Below are 15,955 nucleotides of genomic sequence, written 5' to 3'. Positions count from 1 at the left end.
AGTATGTTACGGGACGTTTGAAATTTATACTCTTAAATGTCATTATGCTGAGAGAAATAGCACTTCGGGTAAAATGTGATGGTTGGAATCAGAAAACTATGTTCTATTTCCCCTTGGGATTAAAAAGGTGATCATTTTAAAGCCGAAAAGTTTATTTAAAGGTTTCTTGCAGCATGTTGTATATCTGTTTACGGTTAAAGCACTATAGTTTCACAGCCACAAATGTGTATTTCATGCCCACAAAATATAATTTCATTAAAACAAATAAATAAATACTATTTCATGGCCACAAATTCATATTTGTCACCACAAGTTAATGTCTTGTTACTGGAAATGTATATTTCATGTCCCCAAATTACGGTTTCTTCACCACATATCAGAAACACAAGACAATGAAATCTTTGGTTGAAGATCAGCCTTTTCGCTGATTTTCTCTCAAACATAGAAGTTGGTTTGGATTTATTTTAATCTTAAAAGATCAGAGATGAACTAGGGGAGTCTGTGTTCGGTCCACATGGATCTATGGGGAATCGAAGAAGTTTCCAGAAAGAGTATTTGCCTGCTTAAAAAACAATTAAAAACGGGAGAAATAAGGCGAAATAAGGCCCTGTGGGCTGTGTGTGGACCACACAGGTGGCTGCTTCTGGCGCCATCTGCTGGAGAGGATGCAAAATTGCATGATTCTATTTAAATGCTCTGTTTTTCATGATAAAATATCACTGTATACTTAATCATATTAGTTTTCCGAGTACTTCCATCACAAAACACTCACTGACAGCAGGTTCCTTTAACATTTTTTTTAATACAAAATAATAAATCTATGCATGTTTTTAATAAAATAAACAAAAGGAGAGCTGAGGGTCACGGTTGTTCTCAGAGTTTCTGGAGGAAGCGCAGCACCAGGTCTCTCAGGGTCGTCCGGAGCGGCTCGTTGTTGTCGCACACGATGTGCGTGCCATCCTCCTCCAGCTGGATCAGCGTGTCCTCGGCCTGAAGGTGCAGGATGTGTCCGTCCGCCGTCTCCTCCACCTTCACCTCGGTGATCCCGTGCTGCCAAACACAGGATCCATACGCTCAGAAAAAGATCCATGTCAAAGACACTGAACACATTGTGGCGTCGACACAAAACGGAGAGAAGAAGAAGAAGAAGAAGAAGAAGAAGAAGAAGAAGCACCAAGTGTGAACCTTTCATTTTAAACTTCAAAGTCTTTGGTAAACGTGATGAAAACGTCTATCATTTCACAAAATCAAACAATAACAACTGAAAATGACTGCAATCGCAATATAGAGCCAGTTTTAGTCAAATGTCCAGAAAACGTCTCCTATAGCTGTTGAATTATCCATGTTTATACAAACTCACACTGACAGGTTTCATCCCAGATAAATGCTTAACATTTAGACGCCTTATCATAATAATTATTTGTAAAATTTCAGTGACTTAAGATGAATAATGATGTATTTTTACACACATAGACACACACACATATATATACACACACACATATATACACCCCCCCCCCCACACACACACACACCCACCTTCTGCAGCGTGGCGAGAAAAGCCTCCAGGGGCACGGCTCCACTCAGCAGGGGCTTGGGCGCCATCCCCAGCAGGGGCTCCTCCAGGACTCGCTTCCTCTTCTTGGTGGGCGGGGCCGGGGGCGGCTTGGGCACCGACTGCAGCGCAGAGGAGGGGAAACCGTCTGTCCATAGAAACCCGGGAGTTTCCATGGGCCTGTGTCAAACGACACTCACCTGCAAGGTGTGCTTGTTGTCTTTGGACTGCAAGACGGCGGATACGGTCGCCACGGAGACGCCGGGTTTCACCTCGGAGGGCACCAGGGAGTTGGCAAGCTGCGATAAAAGGAAAAAAAACAAAACAGACGGGAACTCTTTGAGAAAAGCTTCCCAGCTGCCGCCTGAAGCGTCAAAGCGGCGCCTCACCTCGGGCAGGATGTAGACGCGCTCGTAGCGGCGTCTGAACGGCAGGCTGAGCACGGAGCAGCGCCGGTACGGCATGGGCGGCGGCTGCAGCTCCAGCATCAGGTCGGAGCGGTGGGACTGGGTCAGCGGGGGCTGCGTGTACTGCTCGGGACACACCACATGGAGGGGCTGTGGAGCAGAACCACAGAACAGCTCGGAAAACAGCCCCTTTATCTTTTTCAAAGACAATCTGAATGGACACAGTCAAATAATCTGCTAGAACAGTGTCTGGAATCTGTCAATATTGAACTTCATTGCAGATATAAAGACGAAGATTTAACATTAGACCTACAAGTACATTCCTAAAAAATATTTTTATATACAATACATAATTATACACTGTGTGCACAATTATCAAAAGTGAGTATTTTAACCACGTCATAATTTTTATGCGTATTTCTCAGATCCCAGCTGTATAAACACGAGTGCCGTTTGGATATGAGGTAATGAGGGAACGCGTGTCCTCAGGAGATCCGACACTCGACATCAAAATGTGCACAAGTATTAGGCGGGTTCTTTTCTTCAGGGAAGACGGAGCAAAAGAGTCTGAGAGGTGAAAAAGTGTTAAAAAGAAATCTTCCAGAAGGATGCAGCACGTTTGAAATTGTGTCGTGATCACAAAACCACCGATGGTTTTGTTGTGACACAAGACGCATATTCATTTTCGTAAAATAAAGCGTGAAGCTACAAGAAACCTTTAGTAACAGTTTGTTTTTGGGTTTTTTTCTAACATTTTGGATTGAGCGAGAGCGCAGTAGCGAAGAGAAAATTAATCGTAAAAGCTACAACTTGCTTAATAATAATAATAATAATAATAATATAGTAATACCATTAGTGACCACTAGATGTCACTGTATGACAACAGGATGCTGCTACAGTATCGAAAAAATATATATATATTACTGTTGGATTTCACAGACAATAGGAAAATCTTACAAACGGGTGCATCTTTCATGCTTTTTTTCTCTTAAGGAAGCATTTTTTTTTTTTTTAGAAACTGCAGTACATGAGCTCATCATTCCTCATCACTTTTGCATGTTTGTTTCCTGCAACACCACAGTTCTCCGTTTCCTCCAGCTGCTAGAAAGAAACAGGAGTGCATCTCCCACCCACCTGGACTTCCTTCAGCAGCTTGGACACTTGATGGAAGTTGAGCCGCGTGTCGATGGGACAGTAAACACACTTCATGGCTAACGGCTGATATGGCGCCAGGGCGTCCAGGTAGGAGAAATCCGGCTCTGCGGCGAGAACGAGACCAGCTCAGCGTTTTTGACCTTCCCCTTTTGCTTTCAGTCCGCGCGTGGAGTTGCGCGCGCGCGCGCGCGCGCGCGTGGTTACCGGTGAAGATGATGGTGTTGAGGCTGGATTTGCCCCACAGCTCCATGAAGTGGACCACGTCGCCGAAGCGCAGGGACGGGTGGCCGGTGAAAACCACGCAGGGCTGGCGGAAGTCGCTGCTGAAGTCTCCGTGGATGCTCGGGTAGTGCTTCAGCTTGTTGGTTTGGATCAGCTGCAGAGAAAAACATTAGATTTCACGCAAACTAAAACAAACTAATCCAGACAGTAACTCCCGCTGGGACTGAACATGAAGTCAAATATCAACTTCTAAAGGCAGAAATAGCTCTCGTACGTCCCCATGAGTGTACAAATGGAGACTTTGTACCAGACTTTGTTAGGAAATCAAACGAGAGCACAAGGCTTTTGAGGCAATATACATTTAAAACTTCATTCTTCGAGCAGATCCTGCGCTGACCACGTCCGGCTCACCTCTGCATGCGGGAACGGAGGCTCTGGAAGATACACCTTTGTCTGTTTGTTGTGACAAAGCCTGGAATTAAATAATGAAAGGGAAAACCTGTTAAAACCAGCTGCTGAGCTCATCCCTTCAGCGTTTTGCCCCTCTCCCCCCCCCCCCCCCCCGAAATAAACAGAATGTGCCTGAATCTCTCGCCCCTACCACTCGGCGAAGATCTGCGAGAACTCCAGCGAGCTGTTGGCTACGGGCGAGATGAAGTAGAAGGGCGTGGTGCCCAGGTTGGCGCTCTCGATGAACTGGTACAGACACTCCAGCAGGTCGTAAATCACCCCGGAGGAGTAGCAGGGCACCAGCACGTTGCCCCCGGCCCGGATCGTCATGGCTGCAGGAACCAGACGCGGCGTCAGCGTGGGAAACGCCGCAGTGACGGCATCGTGTCATGTTTGTGCGGCGAGTGTCGGTTGGCCTACCAAGGTTACTGCAGAATTCTCCCAGCATGCCGTCTGGGTTGGCGGTGGGCATCTGGGTGAGGCCGGTCAGAATCAGAACGTCGCTGTTCTTCAGTGAACTCTGGTCCATCGGCTGCGGCGAGACAAGAACTCTTCAAGCAACCAGACTCCATCGCAGTGAAATACTCGATATTCCCCAAAAGTATTCGCTCGGTAGCCAGTTCATTGACACAGTTCAAATCTGCATAAAAGTTTTGCCCTCGCCTCCTCCAAGTACAGAAAACTCTCCTTAGTTTTAGCTCCAAATAAACGTGAGCACTTCCAGGAATTGTTCGCAATTAATGCATCTTTCACAAAAACTACCACAAACAACTTCTGTAATCTGATATTCTACCGAAGCTTCATCTTCATCATTCACTTTTAATGAAAACCTCCAGTTTTTGTCAGCATGTCACACCACTTTGCACCACAATGTCAGATAACATTTGAAGACTTTTGTATGTTTTTTTGTATTATTATCAATTCATTTCCTGTGCTTCTTACATTTGTATTTGGTGTACGTGGGCTTATGCATATGTATGTATTTTTATTCGTATTATTAAATATTTCCATTTTAATACTTTATTCATTATGATTTCTATTATTTTTCTTATTATTATTGTTGTTATTATTATTTGTTTGTTTGTTAAACTGCAAAGCATCTCAAAAGGTACCGTTTTATTTAACTTGTGGATGTGAAATGATGGTGTGTGTGCGTGTGTGTGTGTGTTGTGTAGGACCGTAGACTCCTGCATGTACCTGTGGATGTGTGGTGAGGAGCGACGACCCGGACACGTACGACACTTTCTCGTGATGAGACTGGATGATCCAGTTGGAGCTGCCCAGCGAATATCCGGAGCTTAACGGGGAGATCTGCACAGCTCCAAACAACTCCTGGAGAAAAACAAAAACACCAAAAAATATGAAAAGAAGCCCAAAAATAAATAAATAAAAAGATTCTCAGACCAGCAGAGGAATTAATGCAGAAGGTAACAATATACTCGACTTTACAACATGTTTGAAAAGAGCTGAAACACTCAAAAAAAAAAATCACTCAACAGCAACAAACAAGTCGAAAATAAACCAAAACAAAAAAAACTCTAAACGTCAAAAACAAATTACAATGTATTAAATTTAATAGAAGTGGGGTGCGTGTTACAGAGTAGGTCGTCTGGTGTGCATACCACTTTCTGTGAGTAACCCACAAGCTGCACTTTGCTGAGCGCAGAGTTGACCTCCTGCATACTGTAGCTTCTCTTCCACGTCCACACGTCGACCGCGTCCTTCAGCGGCCCGGGGAGCATCCTGGAGTCACAACACGCACGGAAAGAACCGGAAAACCCTCTTAAACCGTGAGGCTGTGCGTCACAAATAAACAGATAAAGAAATGTTCGTGGCACCTTTGGTATTTTAAAAGGAAACAAAAACACATTCCTGGCTCTTCTCCTCTTCTTGGACTCACCTTTGTATTTCCTTGTTCTTCCAGCAGGTGGCAGACTGCGCTTTGGGGACTCTCTCCATGAAGTTCACCAGCTCCTCCATCAGCAGTCTGCAGGTAGAAAATATAACACCACTGCGTGAATGTTTGTGTCGAAGCTGATTAACCACCTTTTTTTTTTCCATGATACAACAATAGAAATGTGAATTCTGTCAAAGACTTTCTCCACTTTGTGTTTCCTGACCGTCCGATCTGCAGGGTTGGCTCCGTGGCGTACACCGTCCCAGTGAAGCCTGTGTGCTCGGTGATGTAGGGCAGGGCCATCATGCAGTGGTAGTTGGAGATCAGGATCACGTCAATGGTGGACAGGTCCAGCAGCTCCCTCTGCACTCCACACAGTTATGAAACGGAGCTTATTAAGAGCTGCCGCCGAACAACACATTTATTGGAATTTAAAACTGAAATAATTTCCCTGGTTTGGCGCTTCACATCAACATAGATGATTCAAACGTGTCCAAATGTTGAGTTTGTCAAGATCCACTACTAGTCATAATAGAATTAGTTTGTGCAGGAAAAAAAAATTCAAGTTCAGCAAAACAAAACAAAGCAGGGTGGCTTTGGTTTCTACCTCGGGGAGACAAAACTCTGGTTGAGAGTCCACAAACACTCTTCCTGCGCACTCCTTCAGCTCCTGGAAACACACAGAGTAGAATCATTAGTCAACTTGTCCCCAACAATTGCACTTTTATAGAAAAACCCACCACATTCAGACTCAAGACTCACAATGGCTTGGACAGAGAACCGGGATAAACATATCGAGGATCTCTCTCTGTTTCTCATCTCCGCTCGGCTGCAGCTCAGCCCTGAACCCGTGCACCAATCACCATCATTTAAGAAAGGGCAGGTCATTTACCAAGAGATCTGACTGGTCAGGAAGCGTAGCTCTGACCGCTTATCGAGAACAGATCCTGCTCAGGAGCAGGTTAGACGTTCAGCGCAAGTTGCCGGGGTGATTTATCCCGGTGAGAAGTGAGCGAGCGTCATAGTACTGAAAACCCAGGGTTAATCCTTGAAGTTATCTCGATAAGCGAAAATCCAGTGTCGTAGTACAGGCCTCGGGTCATAAACACATCACAGGACATCACACCGGCAGAGAAACAATCACACTCACTTCTGCCTGAGAGATTCAACGAATCAGTGATGGACAAATACTGAGTTAAACACTCTTAAACATGAATCTATTCTGATGGTAGCTTTTCACACACATGATCTGCAGGTAAAACTTAAACTTGACCTCGAGACTGTTGTTCCTGTTCATCCTGCTCGAACTTGATGCCACGTCTCAAAATTCAACCCAAAGACAAATACAACATATTTCACAGAAAAATACACCACCACACCTTTTCCAGGTTTAATGCCCCATCTTTAGAGACCCAACCAGGTAGTTTGGAGAGTCTCGGGCTGAAAGATGACGAGAAGAAGAATACAAATGATCACAGTTCATAATCAATTGATTTGTTTGAATGAGTGAATGAGTGAATGAATGAATACAGCAGTAAGTCACCTGTGCACCAGAGGAAGAGGTAGGAAGCTGAGGACAGACGTGGTGTCCAGCCCACAGTCCAGCATGATGGTGGTGGACTTAAACTTCAGGACATTGCAGGGCAGGGTCGGATGACCTGACAGACAGTACTGAGGAGAAAACACACCTTCAGATACACAGTAAAGGTAGAAAGAGTGTGCAGACGCACAACAAAGGCAGACACAGGCTGCAGACACGAAGTAAATACAGGATAAAGCTGACATCCACACAATTGTTATGATCCTGTGTAGCCACGCTGCTAGCTGCTAAGCTACCGCATTCGCCGATTTAAGCGCCTTTATTTACAGTTTACAAACTCGCTATCACAGAAAGCAGTGTACGCATTCATTGTGCGTGTAATTATTGCGATGTGTACTCACCAGCCTCATTTTCTAACGCATATAAATACGGATAAATGAGCTGAAAGTGGTTTTCAGGGATCTTCCTGCTCTCTGTTCTCAGGCTCTCTGCTGCGCCCTGTAGGCGCGGAGGACACATTGTTTTTACTCATAAATACATCGTGTGAAACACTTAAAAATATATTTTTTTAAATGACCGAGTGGACGTGTGTAAGCTCCCAGGATGAAGCTATATATCTCACAAAATATTTGTAGAAAATATATTTTGAACTGATAAGGGTTGTCAACAAACGCACGTGTTTGTCCACCTTACGCCAGACTCGAACTAGAGCCGTATATTACAAGGGTTACGCCAAGTTACGAGAGCGCACGAATGTAAAGCGCACGGCTATATCTTTATATTAAAAAATCTTGCCGGGCTTCCTTTTAATGTAAGTCGTACGTATACGGGTGATTGTTTTTCAATGATTGGGGGAGTTCTTCGTCGCCCAGTGAGAGGTCGGTGTAGTGGTTCAACCCACTCCCCACAGGACTCTGGTGCAGCCAGCTGCTAGCTGTTAGCTGGCATTAGCCTGCGGTCAAACCAGCCGCTCCCGACTGACTCACTCCGGATCACCTTTTTAGGCGGAAAGGTGAATTGTCAGGCGGGGGTGTCGATGTAGTCACACCGACAGCAGCTCAGTACCGTCTGTGAGTGTTTCTGGAGGGGGGGGGGGGGGTTGTGTCAGCTCGCTGAAGCTCCGGAGGTGGATGTTCTCTCATGGAGGAATTCTACTGTCACTAAAGAGAGTCTACGAGAGGGCAAAGAAAGGTAAACACTCTAAAATAAAGTCTTTATTCTTTAACCGACAGGTCAGGAAATGTGTTTCCTCACACTGCTTCTCCGCAGCTCAGTCTGGTAAAGTTTAATTAAAGTCAGCTGAGTCATGTTTCCCTGGTTAAAGTTTAGTAAATGTGGCTAATAGTTTCTTCATACAGCAATAAAGAAAAGTGCGACGATACCTGAGAAGATATTACACTGTTATTATAGTGTTGTAACATTGACATCACTAAATCTTTAACCGCTTTAGGTTGGGGTTTTTTTGCAGAGTCATGTTGTATCGTGACTTTTGCTCCTTGTGAGGTCAAAGGTGTGTGTGTGTGTGTGTGTGTGTGCGTGTGTGTGTGTGCGCGCGCACGTGTGTATGTGTGACAGAGCAGAGGAGTTTCTCGCTGGGTTTCTTGGCCATGGGGAACTGCAGTAATCATCATCTGGGGATCCCACCAGCCAAAGGGCCGCACACTGTGGGCTGTACCGACTTCATGATGGACCACACTGTTAAGGTTAAAGTACACACATACACACACACACACACACACACACACACACAGCAGGAGCAGGTTTGTCATTGACACAGGAAAACTGATGGTGAACCTCAACTGTGGGATCAGGTGACGTTCGTCCTCTGATTAAATACAAACAGGAAGTGAGGTCACAAGGAAACCCTGAGCTGTATAAACCGTACACTCTACAGATCCACAAAACACAGTATTTTTCTCTCGTATTCTGAAATCTTTATCTGATCAGCCACAAACACACTCTCTCAAAAATGTTAAAATACTTTATAAGCACTGATATTTTTCACCGCCAATCCATCATGATGACAAATCCTATAATGACTGATCTGTTGCATCCAAACAATAATCTCTAGCTGCTGTTCCTGCTACAGGGTTTATTTAGTTTTCTTGCACACTGCTTTCAATCTGTTTTGTCATTATAAATAAAGTTGCTGGGGAGTAAGTCAGGAACAAGAATTTATGGGACATTTAACAAAAAAAAAAACCCAAAAGATTCAGTTTTGCTGAGTCATGCAATCTGCTGTGTCACTCCAACAGGGCAGCTTCTTCAGGCTTTACTATCCGTGTCACGAGGCCGAAAAGGCCGAGAAACCCGACTGGATCCCGAGCAGGGAGTATTTCAACGGCCTGGCTGACTTCATGAAAATCAACAGGAGCCTCAGCGAAAGGATTTTTAACTACCTCTTTGGTGAGTAACTTCAGCATTAAATTGTTAATCCACAAGCATTTTTTTTTTGATTGGGGATCCTGAAACTGAATTTCACAATGTTTCTTGTTATCTTTCATTTTCAGGATCTTTTAAGATCCCCGCCTACGTGGACGCTCCCTTCAGATCCAATGGAAAATGTCCCGTATTGATTTTCTCACACGGCCTGGGAGCTTTCAGGTTGTTTCTCCACACGGTTTTGCAGTAACGACGTGTCAGATCTGTACAGCCGCTGCTCACTGATCCGCCATCTTTATTTCACAGGACTTTGTATTCCGCCATCTGTGCAGAACTGGCCTCTCAGGGCTTCATTGTGGCGTCTGTGGAGCACAGGTACAATATCTTCTCGCTGTAATCCAAACAGAGCAAACAAAGGCAGAGGGGCAGTCTCTCCTGTTTATCTGTGGAGTAGGAGTGGAAAGAGAGTGTGCACACAATGGTGTGGACCAGCTCATCACTTTTTTCTTTCAGTATAGAGACGGGTGGGGGGGGGAACGTATGGAGGAGAACATAATGGCCACAGTCACGGCGCTTCATTGACTTTGAGCAGCCGGTTGAAGGCTGACAGAGAGTGTGTGCTTGTGGGGGTTGAAGTGGTGGTCAGCCATCAGACCCCCCCCCCCCACACACACACACACACACACACACACACACACACACACACACACACACACTTCTTCCAATGAGGACTGTGTGAAGGTTTTTGTTTCACTCGCGGTGGATATTTGTAGTGTAACTGAGGGGGCCGTCCACACAAGAACGCCGGTTCACGTACACGAGCCATTTTTGGCCGATCATCCACACGAGGCGGCGCTTTAGAGGCACAAAACAGGTTTTTTGGAACTCGGGTCCCAGAGTGGAGAAATTCTAAAAACCCCCGACTCGGCAGTGAGGTGTGGACGGCAAAGACGATCATCTGTGAAAAAACGATAATGTAATCGCCCCCCTCCCCCGCACCACTGTCCGCGATGTCATCAATTTACCACAACAATGGCGCACTGCATACTCCAGGTGGCGCTGGAGAAGCTACTGACACTAGCAGGAGCAGGAGCATAGACCTATGTAACTCAGAGTTATGTTCAAGTCTATGAGCAGGGGTTGACTTCTAAATTTCTATGTGCGCCGCGTCTTCTACTGTGTCTTGGTGTATGAGTCACAGCTTGTTGTCAGGGTTTGTGCCGTTTCCATGTCAATGGGAATCATTTTCAAAATGGTGTAAACGTGAAACTTTAACAAGTTTTTATTTAAAAAAAAAAAAAAAAAAAAAAACTTGACATAGAGTTTCAACTTTTTTCTAGAAGTGCATGACGATTTTATTTATGTTTTTAACCTCCAAATTCCTTTTTTTCTTAAGTGGGCCTAATACTCTTCCATACATTCACACCATTTTGAAGGCTACAGCCCTGGTGCACAGGTGCAGTAGCAGCGTTTCCACGGAGACAGAGCGTTTTCACAACGTTTCAGTGGCTCCGGCCACCGCCGCGGAACCCGACCGTCGTGTAAAGACGGCCTGACTTCACATTTCTTCGCTCTCTCTCTCAGGGATCAGTCGGCCTCGGCGACGTTCTACTTCCACGAGAAGTTCGAGTCGGAGACGACGAACAGGAATTTGCCCAAAACGTCCGACTCGGCCCAAACCAACTTGGAGCGCGAGTGGATGTACTACAGACCGCTGCAGCACGGAGAGAGCGAGTTTCCCCTCAGGAACAAACAGGTAGCGCCGCCGTTCCGTTACACGCCCATGCCTTAGCGTTCGCCGCGTAACCTCTGAAATGTCCTCGCACTAACCACAATGTCGTATCAACATGTCGCTTTCTGTTCGTTCCCCAGGACAAGTTCAAACTCGAGAGTACGCTCCTTCTCAGCTGTATTTTGTCCTTTTCCAGGTGAAACAAAGAGCAGACGAATGCATTCTGGCTCTGGACAAACTGACTGAGATCAACTCGGGGGTCGCCGTGCAAAACGTCCTGCAGACACAGTTTGACTGGACGACCCTGGAGGTAACGCCACGTTTTCCAGTAACGCGTGTCGCTCAAGTGAAACCACTTTTATTTACACGGCGCCGACGACGCGGTCGACTCAAGGCACTCTTACTGATGAAGACCCAACGATTACACACGAGAGAGCAGAAGTGATGGTGGGAGAGAGAGAGAGAGAGAGAGAGAGAGAGAGAGAGAGAGAGAGAGAGAGAGAGAGAGAGAGAGAGAGAGAGAGAGAGAGAGAGAGAGAGAGAGAGAGAGAGAGAGAGAGAGAGAGAGAGAGAGAGAGAGAGAGAGAGAGAGAGAGAGAGAGAGAGAGAGAGAGAGAGAGAGAGAGAGAGAGAGAGAGAGAGAGAGAGAGAGAGAGAGAGAGAGAGAGAGAGAGAGAGAGAGAGAGAGAGAGAAGAGGAAATTGCACTATAGAAATTCAGTACTGTGAAATTAGTTTTGTGGGTTAAGTCTTATCCTGCACTTTTATTGAGAATACTGGAAGAGCAAAACGACATCGAGAAGATCTGGAAAGATTTAGTCTTTGACTTGATGATGTTTATGTTTGTGTGTGTGTGTGTGTGTGTGTGTGTGTGTGTGTGTGTGTGTGTGTGTGTGTGTGTGTGTGTGTGTGTGTGTGTGTGTGTGTGTGTGTGTGTGTGTGTGTGTGTTATTGAGTAACTTCGCTGACCTGCAGAGTCACTGAATAAACTGAAGTGAAGTTACAGAATGACTGTTAACGACGTATTTCCTGCTTGAAGAGTGCCTTTTCTCACTGTAGTAGAAATATGAAGTCCCGTGAATGTTGTAGGTCACAAGTGTCAGATTACAGAAGTTGGGTATCGAAGGAAGTGAAACAGATAAGCTGGAACATAAATAATAAGCTGGCATGTAGAAGAAGAGGCTGTGTTCACGAATGCTTTTCACACGACCTGAATTGCTCTACACATGTCAAATAAATGATCATGTGACTGGTGGTCTCATTTAAAGAAACCCCACTTTATTCTTACAACTGTTTTGAGTATTTCTACAAATAAGAATCAAACTTTCACCACGTTTGAAGGACTTTTTTTAGTCGTTCTTCAGAGGCGTGGACTGATACCTGCAAGGTCCTTCATTGAGTCTCGATTAATCCCTTTTTAGTGATGAGAGAATCGTCTCGGTAGTAAGCGCGCAGCTTTATTTATAAAGTACTTTAAATCAACCAAAGTGATGTACGAGAGAGTAAATGAGATGTCATTGTGTTCACAACGGCATGGAATAGATAGAACATGCAGACAATATAAACAGAAGAACCAAATTAAAAGGATAAAAACCTTTTAATTTGAGATAAAAAAAAACAAGTAGAGTGAAAACTTTGACGTGGCGTCGAAGGCCGAAGGGAGCAGGCGGGTTTGTGGAAGACGGATCATTTGCGTTCATTCCAATGAGTTAAAGGCAGATGTATTAAAAGAATAATGAAATGTGGTGGACAGAACTCGATGGATCTGTGTCGGACGGCAGTGATGGGACATTCCTTCGGAGGAGCCACGGTGATCGAAGCTCTGTGCAAAGAGGTGAAGTTCAAGTAAGTGGTGGAGGGGGGGGTGGGGGCCCTCAGGGGGATTCACTCATTCGTTCCATCCATTCGTGGGGGAAGATCTTTCCACGAGTGTTCCCGTCTGTGCAGGTGTGGCGTCGCGCTGGACGCCTGGATGGCGCCGCTGGACGACGAGCTGTTCCCCCGGGTGAAGCAGCCCATCTTCTTCATCAACTCGGAGAAGTTTCAGTGGGCGGGGAACATCAGCCGCATGAAGAAGCTGGAGTCGGCCGTCATACAGAGGAAGATGATCACCATCAGGTCTTTCTCTTTGCTTTTTTTTTTTTTTTTTTTTTTTTTTCTTTCTCTCAAAAGGCTCGAGGCGAGGAGAAGAATAATTGAAAACAAATCGATCTTGAGTTGGAGTCGTGCATAATGGTGCAGTGGTGGAATGGCGCGCTCGCCGTTTCCTTCGTTTGCTATAATAAACAGATTTTTAAAAGTCATCTAAGTGGAGTGTTTGCTCTGTGATGGACTGTCGGGATCTTCTGGATGGATAAAGTCGTACGGTTCAAACGTTAAGACAGTTGTTTTTTTTTCTAGATTCGTCGTCGGTGCTTATGAAAGAAGAAACTGCTGCTGTTGATCGGTTTTGTTTTTCAGCGCCGATCACCGTGTTACTGCGTTTCCTCCTCAGAGGAACGGTCCACCAGAGCTTCCCGGACTTCACCTTCCTCACGGGCGACTGGATCGGCAAGCTGATGAAGCTGAAGGGCGAGATCGACCCCGAGCTGGCCATCGACCTCTGCAACAAGGCGACGCTGGCCTTCCTGCAGCGCCACCTAGGTGAGAAAAAAAAAAAAACCTCCTTAGCGGCTTGAGGTTTAAAAAAGGAAAAATAAATTTTCTAACTTCTGGCGCAGGCCTGGAGAAGAACTTCAACCAGTGGGATCCTCTGATCGACGGGCAGGACGAGAACCTCATCCAGGGAACCAACATCACGCTGATCCAGTCGTCCATCTGAAGCCGCAGCAGACGGGGGAACCTCTACCTCATCAGCAGGAAGGACTCGTTTTTTTCTCGCTGGAGCCTGAACGTTAACGTACTTTCTCTTCTCGCTGTTGGTGGAATCTCAGTTTTTCATCTTTTCATTGTACACAAAGCCGACGGGGTGGTAGACTCTGTCACTCCGGACGATCGCGGCTTTCCGATTGCTGTGTGATTTAAGAAAAAAAAACAAAAAACCCTAATAATGAGAATCGTATGTAACCAGTGGAAGATTGAGCTCCGTGAAACAAGATGAACACTAATTTACAAATGTGCCATAACTTCCTTTTCTACACTTTCCGTCTTGACATATCTGCATTTGTACTGCAATGAAATCAAATAAATCCGGTTTGTACACATTTTATTTTTTTCAGGAGGCTGAGGATCACTGCATTGATAAACATGGTTTAGTTTAGAATATCACCTCAGCGGGGCGACAGCATTAAAATCACCATCATTTAATATTTTGAACAAAAAAACAAATTTTGCCCTGAAATGTTTGTGGATGTATTTTCACAAACCTGTGCAAGTCTCAGAATTAGCAGGTTCTATGGATTAATATTGAGGAAAATTACAATCTTTTAATAATAAATTTTTTTTTGTTTTGGAAGAGTTTATTTTGCTTTTTTCAGGTCATTTAGATTTGATGCTAACGCTGTCACAGAAACAAGTTAATCCTATTTATTGTTTTCTTGCCTGATGTGCGACGCCCTGCTCTATAATCCAGATTAGACGTATAAATTGACCCAAAGTCGTGCTTGAGCTTTTAGATTTATTTTATTTTGCTGAATCACAAAGGTCTGAAGCCTTTCTTAACCCTTTATTGAAACACTCAAGCATGAGGTTTTATACAGGCTTAATTGATATATTTGATCAGTATTTTGGGTTTTATAAAAATGCTATTTTAGGCAATTAATGTATGTATAAAAACATCAGGTGTAATAATGGACATTAAACAAAGTTTCAGTTTCTCCTGAGTGTCACGGGGTTAAATATGTAAATATTTCAGACCCATTAAAGGAGTGATGGCGTATCAAAAGAAGTCGTGTTTTCAATTAGTCACATGATGAAATTCCCTCCATAAAGAAAACTGCAGTATATACGGTACATTTGTGGAGCGTGAGAGTGAAAAAAACAAAAATCCAACTTTGGTCGTCTGCCATACGAATGTCTGCATACTTACCATTGCTGATGTCCATAGGATATTGTTCGAAGCGGGCATGTGTGTGTGATTTCACTAGAAAAACAACCGACAGCACCCGCTAGTGGCCCAACATGAGAATTACATAGTTTTCAAAACTTTGCCGTATGGACGCAAAACTTGTCTGCGCCAGAAACGTTAAAAAAGTTTTGAGTTGAATCACTGTGGAGTAAACAAAGCCTTAAATACAGAATTTAGATCTTATGTGAGCTCAGGGCCTTTTTTTTTTCCAGATTTTATACAAGTAAAACAATTTAACCGAACAACAAATAAAAAACTTGAACTTGTGTCTTCTTTTTTTTTTCAACTCCTACTTATGAAACACTTTCATTTATACATAGTTTACAGCTATATAAGTTATTTCTACACTCAGAATGAAAAATTCAGGTATTTTTCTTATTCTATTTCTATAATATATATATACAAAAAAACCTTGAAACATGTAGAAGTTTGGAATAGTTTGCGTGTTGCAATAAAAAATAACGAACCAAAGAAAATTCATTCAACATTTTTAATTGATAAATTACTGGTTTACCTTCACATGTACTCTTGTTCATTTCTCCAAATGTTG

At 44.3% G+C, this 15,955-nt stretch overlaps 2 protein-coding genes across 4 annotated transcripts; one reads left to right on the top strand and one right to left on the bottom strand.

Annotated features, from left to right (window-relative positions):
* Positions 1–784: 784 nt before the first annotated feature.
* ints9 (integrator complex subunit 9) lies at positions 785–7,716 on the bottom strand. 2 transcript variants are annotated; one of them, XM_080490057.1, is made up of 17 exons: positions 7,628–7,716; positions 7,230–7,357; positions 7,066–7,126; positions 6,294–6,356; positions 5,910–6,049; positions 5,690–5,776; positions 5,412–5,532; positions 4,987–5,121; positions 4,210–4,321; positions 3,941–4,121; positions 3,751–3,811; positions 3,322–3,493; positions 3,097–3,221; positions 1,945–2,112; positions 1,756–1,854; positions 1,540–1,677; positions 785–1,050 (listed from the first exon to the last, which is right to left on the bottom strand). In XM_080490057.1, exons 1-17 carry the CDS (start codon positions 7,634–7,636, stop codon positions 874–876), a joined length of 1,977 nt encoding a protein of 658 aa, XP_080346183.1. In that variant the 5' UTR covers positions 7,637–7,716; the 3' UTR covers positions 785–873. The 2 variants fall into 2 exon arrangements, with proteins under 2 accessions (XP_080346183.1, XP_080346182.1); XM_080490056.1 differs by having other exon boundaries at positions 1,756–2,112.
* A 217-nt stretch (positions 7,717–7,933) lies between these two features.
* Positions 7,934–15,671, top strand: pla2g7 (phospholipase A2, group VII (platelet-activating factor acetylhydrolase, plasma)). Of its 2 annotated transcripts, none has more exons than XM_080490607.1 (11): positions 7,934–8,417; positions 8,802–8,929; positions 9,482–9,632; positions 9,737–9,830; positions 9,915–9,983; positions 11,193–11,364; positions 11,537–11,650; positions 13,093–13,184; positions 13,287–13,457; positions 13,834–13,982; positions 14,060–15,671. In XM_080490607.1, exons 1-11 carry the CDS (start codon positions 8,357–8,359, stop codon positions 14,158–14,160), a joined length of 1,302 nt encoding a protein of 433 aa, XP_080346733.1. In that variant the 5' UTR covers positions 7,934–8,356; the 3' UTR covers positions 14,161–15,671. The 2 variants fall into 2 exon arrangements, with proteins under 2 accessions (XP_080346733.1, XP_080346734.1); XM_080490608.1 differs by having other exon boundaries at positions 8,133–8,417; positions 8,737–8,929.
* The last annotated feature ends 284 nt before the right edge of the window (positions 15,672–15,955 follow it).

The sequence above is a fragment of the Lipophrys pholis genome (assembly GCF_963383615.2).
Source record: "Lipophrys pholis genome assembly, chromosome: 21".
NCBI classification, from domain to species: Eukaryota; Metazoa; Chordata; class Actinopteri; order Blenniiformes; family Blenniidae; genus Lipophrys; species Lipophrys pholis.
This window is presented reverse-complemented; position numbering and strand designations above follow the sequence as displayed.

What these genes read in the sequence shown, in the direction of transcription:
- ints9 (XM_080490056.1), bottom strand. An exon ending in CCTCTTCCTCTGGTGCACAG is followed by an intron (nt 7,127 to 7,229) that starts GTGACTTACTGC and finishes GTCATCTTTCAG; the next exon opens with CCCGAGACTCTCCAAACTAC. An exon ending in TCGCAGATCTTCGCCGAGTG is followed by an intron (nt 3,812 to 3,940) that starts GTAGGGGCGAGA and finishes ATTTAATTCCAG; the next exon opens with GCTTTGTCACAACAAACAGA.
- pla2g7 (XM_080490607.1), top strand. Translation starts at nt 8,357, where the DNA reads ATGTTCTCTCATGGAGGAATTCTACTGTCACTAAAGAGAGTCTACGAG. An exon ending in CACGGCCTGGGAGCTTTCAG is followed by an intron (nt 9,831 to 9,914) that starts GTTGTTTCTCCA and finishes TTTATTTCACAG; the next exon opens with GACTTTGTATTCCGCCATCT. An exon ending in AGGAAGATGATCACCATCAG is followed by an intron (nt 13,458 to 13,833) that starts GTCTTTCTCTTT and finishes TTTCCTCCTCAG; the next exon opens with AGGAACGGTCCACCAGAGCT.